The sequence below is a fragment of the Cydia amplana genome, chromosome 12 (genome assembly GCF_948474715.1).
Source record: "Cydia amplana chromosome 12, ilCydAmpl1.1, whole genome shotgun sequence".
NCBI classification, from domain to species: domain Eukaryota; kingdom Metazoa; phylum Arthropoda; class Insecta; order Lepidoptera; family Tortricidae; genus Cydia; species Cydia amplana.
In genome coordinates, this window is record NC_086080.1 from 17019027 (window position 1) to 17033280 (window position 14254).

At 38.8% G+C, this 14254-nt stretch overlaps 1 protein-coding gene and 1 non-coding gene across 6 annotated transcripts in view; one reads left to right on the forward strand and one right to left on the reverse strand.

Moving 5' to 3' along the window:
* LOC134653150 (broad-complex core protein isoforms 1/2/3/4/5) overlaps positions 1-14254 on the forward strand; it is a 54510-nt gene that overhangs the window by 36053 nt on the left and 4203 nt on the right. For 2 of the 5 annotated variants that reach the window (XR_010097237.1, XM_063508484.1), the window contains exons 3-7: positions 3087-3303; positions 5494-5676; positions 6590-7069; positions 9750-9918; positions 10038-10085. Coding sequence is in view for 4 of the 5 variants with exons in the window: in XM_063508484.1 (XP_063364554.1) it covers positions 3118-3303; positions 5494-5676; positions 6590-7069; positions 9750-9918; positions 10038-10085 (1066 nt within the window). In the remaining variant the exon portion in view is untranslated. Of the gene's footprint in view, positions 1-3068; positions 3304-5493; positions 5677-6589; positions 7070-9749; positions 9919-10037; positions 10086-11345; positions 13667-14254 lie in introns of those variants that run through there. The other 3 variants (XM_063508481.1, XM_063508483.1, XM_063508482.1) reach the window with 3 other exon arrangements.
* On the reverse strand, positions 3661-3744 carry Trnal-uaa (transfer RNA leucine (anticodon UAA)). The gene has a single exon. It is a non-coding gene; the product is annotated as a tRNA-Leu (tRNA).

Consider the following 14254-nt stretch of genomic DNA (forward strand, 5'->3'; position numbering starts at 1 on the left):
TGTAAATAATATAAACTTAATACTTAAGTACCTTATAAAATAAAATAACTAAAACTAAACCTAATAAAAAAAACCCTATAACCTACCTTCTAAACCTAGGCCCCTCGGCAAGGTGCCCATCACCTTTGTATTATTTACGTTAAATAAACTATGTTCTTTCCAGTTTTGTAAATACATTAAGATTATATTAACAACGCCATTAACCTTTAAGGTGTTTTTATAAAGAAGAACGTTCCAATTTTGTTCATTTTTCTATGCGCTCTTTCGTCCTCTTCCTCGTCTTAGTGCTTCTCCTGCCAGTTGTGTCAAGATCATATCATAACAATATCAAAAAAGATAAAAGGTAGTTTATTCAAGTAGACATAGGTACTACAATGCGCTTATGAACGTCAAATAAAGCTACACCGGCTCCAACCCTACACCTCTGCCTCGAGAAGATTTAAATCACCCAAAAGTTAAAAAACTGTATACCTCTCGCGAGCACCGACCACCTCGAAACGCGGAGTGAAAAACGCTTGTCACAACGCTCGATGTTAAGTTAGATAACGCAATCGCGAAATTCGCGACCGCTTGTGATTTGGTCCAATATTTACAGTAGGGTAAATCTTTTCAACCCGATTGAATAGTAGAGCAAAACGATGCGGCGTGTCATTCTTTGCTCCTTTAATTTCTTTTGTGGACGTGTTAAATATGAAAGAGTTAAATGGTTAACCAATAGAACACCTAGGTCTAAAGTTCTATTGAGCTAGTTCGAGTTTCAGCTTAGATATAGGCACTAAATGTGTTTTAACGGTACGGTTGGGTCTACAGCTCCTCCTTTAAAGATTATAACATTTTTCATATGCAAATACTCTTTTTTATGTAACAATCTTACCTAAATGTCCAACATATACATTGCCTATGGAACATGGAAATGTAACCGACGCGACGCAAGTATTTCTTTATTTTTTGTGTGAGTCATATGAAAAATTAATTAGGCACTTTGAATCTTCAAGTAGGTAAACATATAACGAAAAACGTATAGTAATGTATTGAAAATAATGTCGGTCATAGAATCTATGATTCAGCGATTAATTAAGCCTCAAGTATGGTAAAAGAGAAAACCTTTCATTACGACCACCCAAGAAACATAGTCATAACCACACTATGTTTAAAAAATGCCTTAGAAACTATCAATTTCTTCCATTCCTTGCAAACACTACAATTTCACAACCTGCATCTTATTCCTTACGTGTTAAGGCATATATTCTTTTGTCATGACATGGAAAGTTTGTCAACAAAAACACAATGACACAGAGACAATGATAAGGTCAGATTTCAGCGACGGAAGGCATCTGGTCCGATGTCTAGCTCAAACTGTCTTAAATGCCATTAAAGTGGCGAGAATTGTCATCATACTATAGACAAGGCAGTTCTAGGAAGCGTAAGTAGGGCAACATATTTTTCATATCACCAATTCGAAAAAGGGCTTTTTCTTCCCTGCTAGGAGGGTTCAAAGTGGCACTTTTCTGCCCTGCTAGGACACTAGAACAGGAAAGTGTTACTTAATAGGTCTTCACGCGCCGTCTGAAGGAGCCCTAAAAGAAAAACAATATTAAGTAAGTTTTTTTTTCAAACCTTCAGTTAAATGTGTCTTTTGTTTGTTCATATGTCTTTCAGTGGGACTTTCAATAGAGGCGTTATAACAAAGGCCAATTTTCCAGGATTCAATAAGAAAAACCTTCATTTGTTTCATAAGGAAACCACTTAAATACCTTACAAAACTTTAGTTCCAGTTTTTTTGTTATAGAAGTCAATAAAATTACTTTTTCGAGGTATTTACTTACAATTGCGTTATTGTTTAAATTTCATTATTTAAGTATTTATTCTGACAATGGGCTTGGCCGGTTGAATCATTTTACAGATGGCGTAGGTATTACCTGTCAGTCCTACGAATAGTGTCAATTCTTGTTTTCTTAAGCCAAATCTCAAAGGACAGGTAAAACTTATGCTGGCGCCATCTGTGCAAAGCTTTGACAGTTGCCAATCCCTTTGCAAGTTTGATTAAATAGGTTAACTTCCTCGTAACGTAGTTGGTAGTGATTTGTGTAAGATTGTCTTGTAATATACATATATTTGTTTGTGCATTAACTATACGCAAATAAACAGCTGAAGATATACTGACTTCGATTAAAAATGGCGCGAATAATTGTCATTTGAATACGAGGGTACCTCGAATTTGAAATTGGACATCCGTAAAAGAAAGCCGAGAGGTACGACAGGAGAATAACTCTTTTAAGTTGATGATGATGATGAAGGAGCTTAGTTGAAATACTTAGAATTTAAAAATGGCTGCCAAGCAATAAGGTTCAGAGGGCACCATACCATAGCCAGATCAACTGTCATAAATAATACATAGTACCTATGTATATCCGTCTTCATAATAGTATCTCGACAATATTTTTGCAATAAAATAGGCCAAAAACATTATTCATTTTTAATAAGCAATTGATACATTATGCAAGACGTTTTTATCACGTTTGACCCGTTTTTTTAATCTTTGTTGTTTTATTTCTATTATAATAATTGACCATATTGTGCTAAAGTCTTTTGATAACGGTCTCTCTTGAGCTTATCTTTGAAAGTTGCATGATAAACATGTTATGTTTTGTGCCAACTACGAATGAAATAGGAATGACATACGTATAAATCAATCCAATATATAGCTTGACAACTGGTTATTTTTATCAAATAATGCGCCATTCGTGATTTAAATATCATATAAATGCCCTTACTGGGATTTGAACCCAGGACCGCGGCTTTACAGGCAGGGTTGACGTTCATATAGACAGGAAGAACTTAAACACTGTACCTATACTACACATTTGTTTTCGACGAACGTAAACCAATATAGCACTAATTAAAATTTAATTATGATTTATGACTTTAATTAAAATAAATATCACACCATACCTATTAGAAAGCAAAAGTGACAGTAAACTCGAAACCATAAACATACGCCATCCTGACACCATAAACAACTTACTTCATTTTTTTTTAAGTGTAATATCTTTTCGCACGAATACTAACGCCATCTATCGTTCCAGGTCGCACACACATGACTCGCTAACCACAACCATGGCCGACACGCAGCACTTCTGTCTGCGGTGGAACAACTACCAGAGCAGCATCACCAGCGCCTTCGAGAACCTTCGCGACGATGAGGACTTTGTGGACGTGACGCTGGCTTGTGATGGGAAGAGTTTGAAGGCGCACCGGGTAGTGCTTTCGGCCTGCAGCCCGTATTTTAGGGAGCTATTAAAAGTAAGTACTCAAGAAATAAAAAATAAATTTTTAAAATTGATAACAAAATAAATGTAAAAAAAATAAGCACAATATATAAATCATTAATTGTATAAATAAATAATATCCACCCAAAAAAACTTTAATAATGTTTGCCTTTTAAAAACAAAAAAAAAACGATATAATATATGTACTTACTTAAATTAGGCAACGCAAAAAATATTGAATCGAATTACATAATAAATATCAAACAATAAAAATTAAATTTAAAAAATTAGGTACATATTTATTTAAATTATTGGACTGTTATTAAATAAAAATAAAACGTAACAAAATTCAAAACAACAAAAAATAAAAGCAAAAAGTATAATAAAGATCTGTCAGGTGTGGGGTTCGAACCCACGCTCCCTCTCGGGAACCAGAGCTTAAATCTGGCGCCTTAGACCACTCGGCCAACCTGACTTGGCAACCTTGGGCAAAATTACGCATTCCCTTATACACAATGCAATGTTGTGCAATTGTGGTAAACAAATATGAATTAATTCTTTTATGAATTTATCTAATAATGCAATGAAATTAGAATTCACTTGTTTTATTTCATTTTCTTTATCGCTACAGAATTTACAAGATAATATTTTGCTACTATAAGTTTTAAGGTACGAATTCTGTATTTTGTAATACCTACTCCATATAAAGTGGGATATATATATAATATATTTTTTCTACTCCCGTACTTTTATTTGTCATTTAAAGGGCCGTGCACACACCTTTAAACCCCTATCTTATAGTTGTCAAGACAAGTCTTTAGTCTATTCCCCAAAAAAGTATTTGTGCATACACGCAGTATCTTTTTGGCACTTTTACGATACTTCGTGTAATCACCACTTAAAAAATATTCTATGAAATACATTGTTGCCAACCTAATTTTAATAGTCATCTCTGACAGATGAGTGAACCATAGACATGTTTTTTTTTCATTCATTCTTTTCCCGCCCGTACCCTCCATTCATTCTCCATATTTGTTAAATTTACAATTTTATTTCAAAGTAAGTGCTTGCTTGTAACTGAGTCAAAAAATACTCGTGGCGTCTTTATTAACAATTTTCGGCTTCGCCTCAAATTGTTACTCACGCCACTCGCCTTTTTTGACCTCGCTTAAACAACGGTTGCATAAAATACTATTATTTGATTGGAATGTCTAATTATATGCTCATCGAATAAAATTATATTGACGTTTCCATCGCTACAACTTATAATATTATACAATACCATTTATATTTATTACTCAGGTATTATAGTATTATTTTTTTAAATATTGATCTTCATTCGAGAGTGTAGTCCTATAGATATGACAATTATAATATTATTATTTGTCTTCCTGTATTGCTATTGCATTTTAATATAGCATAAACACCCGTAATGGGTACCTGGACTACATATCTTAAAGTTAATTACTTAACATACCTAATTAATTACATATAAACAGTGAACGCATATAAACAATTGATGTGTAACATGTCATAGTATATAATCATACATTGATTATTTATTTATTTATTCTTTATTGCACATAAGAAAACACACTGTACAAAAGGCCAACTTAATGCCATAAGGCATTCTCTACCAGTCAACCTTTAGGCAAAGCAGATAAGTTAATGATGAGTTATGATTGATTGTTAATGTTTACGGATCTGAGGGCCTACCGCGAACCACGTTCGACGTGTTGCCTCCTTGTCATACTTACGTGCGAATTTACAAGAGCGACAGAGAGGAAATGGTGTTTGTGAGCCGCCGGCTGCCCAGTTGCCCACATAGAGTAGACCAAGAAAAGTGTGCAGAAATCTTGATAGCACACGCAGTGCAAGTGTCATTTTACACGTCAAATTCTATGAAATTATGACGTATTAAATAACACTTGCACTGCGTATGCTATCAAGATTTCTGCAGACTTTTCTTGGTCTAACTCTAGAACTAAGTGTAAGGCTTGAGTGGACGCTCGAGTTGAGCGTGCAGCGGAGCGGGGCGTGCGGCGAGCTTGTTAAACAAATGCAAGCGTATAGGAGCGGCCTTAGTACACGCTGCTCAAATTACTTGTAAGCCCGACGCCACGCTACACGCTCCGCCGAACGCTCCGCTTAGAGCGTCCACTCAGGCCTTACACTTCTAAGACTATTCAACCCGACCAGCACTAATAAACTTTCCCTTCCACAGTCAACACCGTGCAAACACCCAGTGATCGTCCTCCAAGACGTGGCGTTCACGGACCTGCACGCCCTCGTGGAGTTCATCTACCACGGCGAGGTGAACGTGCACCAGCGGAGTCTCTCCTCCTTCCTGAAGACTGCTGAGGTGCTGCGGGTCTCCGGGCTTACGCAGAACGACGATGCTCAGGGGGTTAGTACTTCTTACAGACTAAATTGTTTCTAAAAGATGCACACTTATTAAGGGAACGGAGATTGCACCAGCTTTGGTCGAACGTTCAGTAGGTAATGTAGGTATAGTTGGTCAAACCAATTTGTCAGTCAGTAAGAACCAGGAAAACTATACTCATCCTTTTCTTTTGGGTGCTAGTACTAGTGTAAGACAAAGATAGTACGATTCTCTCTGTCTATGTTTGAAATAAGACAGTTCTTTGACAAACTATACAGACAAAACTGTGGCTACTTAAAAGATGCACACTTATTAAGGGAACGAATATTGCACCAGCTTTGGTCGAACGTTCAATATGTATGCAACTTTCTTGTCGCCATAGAGGCATCCCTATTGACTACACTGTTAAGCTAAGGGTTCGGCAAGAGATAGTGCCATCTTCGTTCAGTTCGTTCTCTCAATGAGTGTGCTTCTTATAAATCATCCATTTGGTTTGTAGTCACACTAAGCTAACTCTGCATGGCATTTGCAATGACAAAATGTGGAAATGTCATAATTAATGTCAAATTTCTATTAATATATGACGTTTTAATGACACTCACACTCCCACACTTTGTACTGTTCAAGTCGGTGCAAAGATAGCTCCAGGGAAAATAATAAAACTTTATGAAAAAGAAAATACCTACTAATTCTAGCCGGGTGGCTATTGCTCAGTTCAAAATGTATCAGTGGTAACACCATCAGTCACAATAAACTTTCAGCTGGCCGAGCACATGATTGGCGCGACAGTATCTCGCGGCGAGATACACTACCCGTCTTTTTCTATGTTCATAAAAGTGGGACGGGCAGTCTATCTCACCGCGGGATACTGTCGCGCCAATCATGTGCTAGCCCGGCTGGTATTAATGCACTTCTTAACACACTGCTTCCTCCACAGCCCCTGGTGCAGAGCCTGGCGCGCGCCGCCGCCGCCGCCGCGTCCCCGCACACCCCGCCCCCGCACCCCGCGCACGCGCACCCCCACACCCCCTCCTACACCGAAAAGCTCGAAGAAGCGCTCCTATCCCACCCCCAGCACTCCAGCATCCAGCACATGATGCGCCGAGTCTCCCTCCCTCCCCGCCGCATGTCCCGCTCCGCCGACAACTCCCCTGACATCATCAAGCGCGCGCGCCACGACAACAACAACGAAACACAGATCCACGCAGCCGACTTCTCTACTAAGAATCACTCGATCATCAACAACACGAGAGCCCATGAGCCTGGAAATAACGGGAACGGGATTTCCAATAGCAGCTCCTCGCCGTCGCCGAGACTTATGGAGGAGGTCAAGAATGAGCCTCTGGACATGATATGCGGCTCCAACGCTGATATTGACCGGAGTACGGATGACACGCCGCCGCATCACAGACCACTCGTGAGTTGGTAAAATCGAAGGTCTTGGCCTCCCGTTGGTGCCGCTGCGTGCAATCATAAATATTTACGGCGTCAATCGGAGACCGTGGTCTAAAGTTTACGTACAGTTTTTGACAATGTTTCGTAGATACTTAGTATTGTTATTATTAACAAAAAACCAGATTTATAAAGAAATATCTTAAGATAAAGATAAAATACCTGCAGTTAAAATTGAGAACTGAGTACATATTAACCACAAGAATAATTAAGAATAATTATTAGAGTTCAAATTCAATTGTACAGGTGAAGGTTTCTCATTACATATTCGCGGAATCACAGCAGTTAAGTATTTTCTTTGAAAGTTTCGTCGTTTCGATGGAATCATAAAACTGGCTTTCATCAGTTCGTACGTCTATTAAAGAGATTCTCAGTTAATATATTTTCCTCAAATTATCATTGCCAAATAGAAACGGAATTATTTCATCTTAGAAGCGTAACCTAAATATTTTATGTCGGTCTCGGCATTTGTCTCATTTAGTTTCAGGATACGGACTCGAAATTAATTCTACTCTCATCTTTATAAATCATAATAACCATATTCTGATTGGCAAGAAACGATCACTCATTCCCAAGCACAACGAGGAGGTATTTAAGAATAGGACGTTGAAATTAAAATGTGTTTAATATAGGTACTTGGCATTTTTCCTAAGAGCTCACGCGACAATGCGCCACGACAATTAAAAAATTGTTGTCATTGTCGTTTTGTGTAGCAACAGATTTACTATAAATTATCCCACCAAAAACATAAATGTAAAAAAGGAGAGCCAAGTTCAATACAAAAATTATGCTTGGCTGTGTCCTTCGCCGCAAAAAGAATGGAGATCTAAATGAGTGCCAAGTTCTATGCAAAATCCAAATATGTATTTATAGGAAAAAAATAACATTATGAACAAGTATTAAACTCTATTTATTTGCTTTATTGGATACCTATAACAATTGCTGTTATTTAAAAAAAATGTGAGATCTTAAAGTAGGTTATATTTGACTTGGCCAGTTTCCATTACATCAGTCATTTTATAAAGTTATTCAACATATATATATATTTTTAATTCTGATAAAATCAAGATTCTGAAAAAAAACACTCGAATATTTTAGGAGCCTTTTTAAGGGTTCTACACTTACATATAATATAGGTATGTATATTGTTTAGAATTGACTTACATATATTGTTATTTATGTCAGCTTGCGTTATATGCTTTAGGCAATGCATTAAAAACTTTTACGTCACCCTAGGCACGTAAGTGGGATCTCACTTCCTGGCCAAGGCAAGACGTAAAACTTTAGACAAACCACGGGCGGTACCTAATTCGTAAAGCCCCAGATCGCATATTTACAAACACCTGCGATCTGGAGCATTCACGGATTCACCTCCCTAGGTATGTAATGTACTATAACCTGACTCGGGCACTAGAGCAAAGCTAACTGCCGATAATTAGTCACCCGAACACAATCGGCGCGCCATTTGACACTGAGCGGTTCCGGGTAGGGATTCTAGTGCTAGATACTTGGTAATCTTAATGCCTGAGCTTCTAGAACTGAAACATTAGCTTGTTGCTTTTAAAGTATGAATGATCGAATTACGAATTTAAAGTATGGAGAATATCACATAAAGTAAACGTTCTCCTCTCGCGTCGAATGATGGTCCCTAATGACAGTTAATTTTTGGTACATGGTTTGAAAGTCTAGCACATTCAGTTATTAAGAAATGTAACATTTAAGTACCAATATGAAAGTCGCTAGGGACCTAAAACTATATTGTCACTGTGACGTGGTACGAAATGGTACCTACTCAAAATTTATTCTTTGAACGTAACGTACCTACCTATTCAATAAGGAAAGTTTCGTGTTCCTTGAAGTAAAAGAGATCAATAACATTTTGAATGGAAACTTAATACTTCAAGGTCGATAGTAGATTCGTCGTAGATTCCTTCAATTTATTTATAATATTCGTACTTTCTCAATAACAGACGTGCCTCGGAACTACGAATCACGAACATTAGAATATTTTTTTCACTAAGTGAAAAGTTTGTTTGCCAAAGTTAAATTGGAATACCAACTCTGATAGTTGAAGTCTTGAGATAATTTTGCCTAAATAACTTTTTTCATTTGCCTCCATTCAGGAAGACTGAATAATCAGAATTTGTTGAATATGATTTGGGTAATTCAGCTATTTATGTACATAGATAATGCGATTAAAATTATAGGCCATTTGCCTTAAGTTCTCGATTTACTTGAACTCATATATATCAAACCTTTAACATCATTAAAGATTAGTATAAAAGACACCACAGAATAAGTGTAAGGCCTGAGTGGACGCTCGAAGCGGAGCGTTCGGCGGGGCGTGCAGCGTGGCGTCGGGCTCACGCGTGATGTGAGCAGCGTGCACTAAGGCCGCTCCTATACGCTTGCATTTGTTTAACATGCACGCCGCACGCCCCGCCCCGCTGCACGCCCAACTCGGGCGTCCACTCAGGCCTTACACTATCGGCGTTATTCATAAACGTCTGCTAAGTTAATCAGCTGATGATCGTCGTTTGTCCCTCTCTATGGCATAGCGACAGAACAAACGACGATCATCAACTAATTAAGTTAGCAGCCGTTTATGAATAACTCCATAAATGCCTATGTTGTATGTGCCTCAGGGTGGGGGCCCACCGTCACGCGGCAGTTCAGCCGAAAACGACGACCGCACGCCGCCGCCCCAACTGCCACCGTCGCCCTTCATACAACCGGCTGACACGAAACTTTTCGCGCCCTCTAACACCTACAACTTCAGTATGGCGGCACTCACGGAACATCCATCATTGCAAGGTAACTATAACTAGTGTTTGCCGTAGTATGTGATTTGTGAATTTGACACTGTGATAGTCCCTATTTAGAAAAGACGAAGCATGGTACAGATGAATGCAATGTCGATATCGTGTTTTCAGGTCTGCAGAGTCCGCTGGCTCCCGACGGCATGGCGAGCACTTCCCAAGGTGAGTCGCGGCTTGTCTAGCAACAAGTTTATTTTATGCATTACCTACATATATTGATAAAAAAACGATATTTTTAATGCACTGTCTGTCGTATGCCACCATCACCGCTTCCTCTCTGCTCTGTCATTATTAGGTTTATATATCATTATTAGGTTTTATATTTTTACAAAATGTATGAGGCAATTATCACGTGACATAAATATTATTATGTATTTTACTTATGATATCCCTATCTCCTATAACCTTTTAACCTCTGTATATGTCTTCATTTTGTGCTCTGTGATCTGTATAAATATTAATGTTAGCTTTTTGTGTTCTGGTTCGATGTATGTATTGACTATACCTATTAAGTTTTGGTTCCTGTCTGTCGGCAGTTCTGGAAGTCGTTGATCATTGAACCAAAACGCAATGCGGCGTGCATGTTTGTATTGTAACCATAGTTTATGAACATATGCTAGCTTGTTTCCTAGATGTGATTTGAAAACACTGTGTGTTAGGACATCCCTCACTCCCTTCTCCGAATTAGGTTGTTTTGTTCTTAACTTTTAATTCGCAATTTTCTTTTATTTTGAATCTTTCTTCTTTTTTTATACTTTCTACTTCCTTCAAATCATTTCACGGTTATTGGTAAGAATTTTGTCAATCACACACTTGACCCAATTGGCTGTAAAATGTTATTGTTACAAAAACAATGTATATACAAACATTTACAACTACACTTATAAATGCACTCGTCTCAAGAATGTCAAGCGTCTCGAATGTAATAGTTTTGAAAATCTTAGTTCGGTATAAGATCGTGTCTGTAGAATCACGGTGGATCCCGTGAATCAGTAATGTTTCTAAAAACAAACTCGTATTACCCATTATCACGTTGTCTTGGGAAAAATATTGTGTCAAATTATATTCGGAACGTTCAAGATTGGACAATGGAATTTTAGTAACGCTATCGCGGTGTCAGCTTAAAAAAACATTTGATTTCATTGAAGAATTACTATTGTTCGAGATATTCGAAACTGCACTGAGCCGGGCGCGTCAGTTTGTTGTAAAACTGATTTCACTCATTTCACCGTAAGCACCATAGGTCCGGTTAGGTAGAGAGAACAATGCATTGCGTACTAATACCGCTTTATACGACTCGACGGATGGCTATCATCAGACTTAAAGGGGGGTGGCGGTGCTTTAAGAGAGGCTACGTTATGGAGAGTGCATTAAAAGTGCGTTCGAAGCTTCGATGGGGCTAACAGCTTGTGTTGTGAGCAGGTGGCGCCCGCACCCCCCAAGAAGATTACAGATGCGAGCCGTGTAACAAGAGCCTGTCCTCGCTGACGCGACTCAAACGGCACATTCAGAACGTTCACATGCGCCCCTCGCGCGAGCCAGTGTGTAACATATGCCGGCGGGTGTATTCCAGCTTGAATAGCCTCCGGAACCACAAGTCCATCTACCACCGCAAGCAGCAGGCGCCGGCAACGGGCCAGGGCCCGTTCTACCCCGTCAACTGACGGCCGCGCGCGCCGCGAGCCCCCCGCCCCCGCCGCCCCGCGTACCCGCCATACGAAACGTTGCCATTCGACGAAACAATACTGCCATCCTAACCACCTTAAAGCCATACTCTTGCCCGTACCTTTGTTAAGTTTAAAAAATGTAACGCGATATGTTCCTAACACTTGTATGTAAATAGCATAGATTCACTTTGTACTTGCATGCGCATTGCAGTCTTTATCTTATATGTATACATAATTTATCGTTACTAATAAATGTAAATCGCTTCTGCGCGAGCGTGGATTGCCGCTATTTTCCCGGCGCTCGAGCCACGGTCGATGCACACTCGCGCAGTCTTGCCTTTCTGGAACCAATTGGGACATCTATGATCGGTACACACATAACCACCAACGTTCCATTTACAAAAAAGAAGCGCATTAGTCAAATTCGAACTTTTTAAACACGTTGAATTGCCTCTACAATACAATTTCAACAGCAAATAATTAACCACATTTTCAAGTGGTGCTAATTGTGCCAATTGGTTCCTTCAAAATGGGACCCGTTGGAGCGCAGGTCGCAGTGGTGTTGGATACGAGTGGGCGGGCTGTATGTTGACTAATGCGCTAATGTTGGTTGTTATGTGTGGCAGTGGGCCCGCTCGGGGCGGGGCACCGCTGCGAGGTGTGCGGCAAGCTGCTGTCGACGCGGCTCACGCTCAAACGGCACACGGAGCAGCAGCACCTGCAGCCGCTGCACTCGGCGCGCTGCTCGCTCTGCCACAAGGTGTTCCGCACGCTCAACTCGCTCAACAACCACAAGAGCATCTACCACCGGCGCCAGCGCGGCGCGCCGCCGCCGCCGCCGCCGCTGCCGCTGCCCGCGCCCGGCGCGCCGCAGCTCCAGCCCCAGAACCTTTCCAACGTCGACGCCAAAATCAATCCCATCGCGTCCCAACACCACAACATAGACTTCTACAAGTTCAAAGATCAATTCAACGTCTAAACAAACAATTATCACATTTATTTTTATATCTTTTAAACGTCTCGTTGATATTCGTTGATATTTTATTTTAAGATTTATTAATTATACACTTTTTTGATGAGAACTTTGAACTTGGTAGTTGTATGTTTGTGACCATGACAGTGACTTATCATCACAATGAAGCCGAGAGCTTCCTTTGACATTCCAAATGTTACAAGGGAGGGTGCGGACCCGCGGGACCGCGCCCACAGTGCAATACTGCGGTATGTGACTATTCCTGAATTATACACTATGTTAAATGTGTGACAATAAGGCGAAGAGAAAAATATTTTGAGAAAAGATTAATATCTTGGTGCTGTAAATTTATATATTAGGCTTAAATTAAAAAAAGAAACCGTGTTCGTGTAAGTAAACTAACTAAAGAGGCATATTGTTTTCAACCTTGTGTTCATTTTTCGGCGTTTTGCAATTTATTTATTCTGTAATTTTACCTACATGATCTCACTCTTAGATATTTATACGAGATTACTAAAATGCTATTTAAAAAAAATTATACACAATTATATAATTGGCTTATGAGGCTTTTCAAATTCACTTTAGTTTTAAGTGATTTTGTTATCCGTAAGACTGAAATCAGAACATAGCACCAGCAGAAAGATAAAGTAAGGGTTTATTTTTTAACTAAATTCAACCCGCAGAAAGCACAGGTCACTAATAATACCGGACTTTTACCCAACAATACTGAAATAGACATATTTAATGACATACACATACACATTAAGGTAACGTTATAATATTTATTGCTCGCTTACTCATTCGGTTTGAATTTTTCTTGTTTTACTTTCTTTTTTAGATTTATTTTAATTTTTATGTCTTTTAATTGTACACTGCCACACCAGTGAGTCTTTATTTCTTGAAATATAATTTAAAATCGATGCATAAACACTTTGCGAAGTGAATATCGAGGTGCCATCTATGAAGGAATGATTATGGCTACATAGTTATGTTTTAGTTTAGTCAGAATTAGTTATATCTAAACTAAACTTTTATTACGACTTGTGTTCATTTCAAATTATTATTGTTGCGTTTTTCCTTGTTTAGTGTAGTGTTTTTTTACGTATTATCATAGTTTTATATGTACATCTATTCTTCGTACAGTCACCAGCAAAAATATATGACTGTGGGCAGCCGTGCAAAAATATCTGATGCTCCATTGGAGGCATAAGTATATGACGACACTACCTCGGTAAAAATATGTGATGCTTTGTGGCCGGCAAAAACATCGTTACTCTGTATCCGCATAAATATCGGATCGGATCGCTTAAAAATATTTGATTACTCATAAAAATCAAAATTATGTGATTACTCTCATCTGGCATAAATATCTCTCCAATGTGAATGCAAATACATCGGATGGCAGACGGACCGCCTATATATCTGACACGAAATTATGAAATATGTCATCAATCGGCAAAAACGAACCATACCTGGATAGCATAGAGCCTTACATTGTTTGAAGTGATTTGACAATTCACGAAAAGAGTGCAGACTTGTCATTGCATATGTCTGTCTCATATATTTCATTTGCAATTTTAAATTGTGACATAATTCAGGTAGACTTTTAATAGACAATGTGTAATAAACCTCCTTCTTACATAAAAAAGAATGATGAAGAGGTCAACCTGTGAGACTGACAAGGACAAACA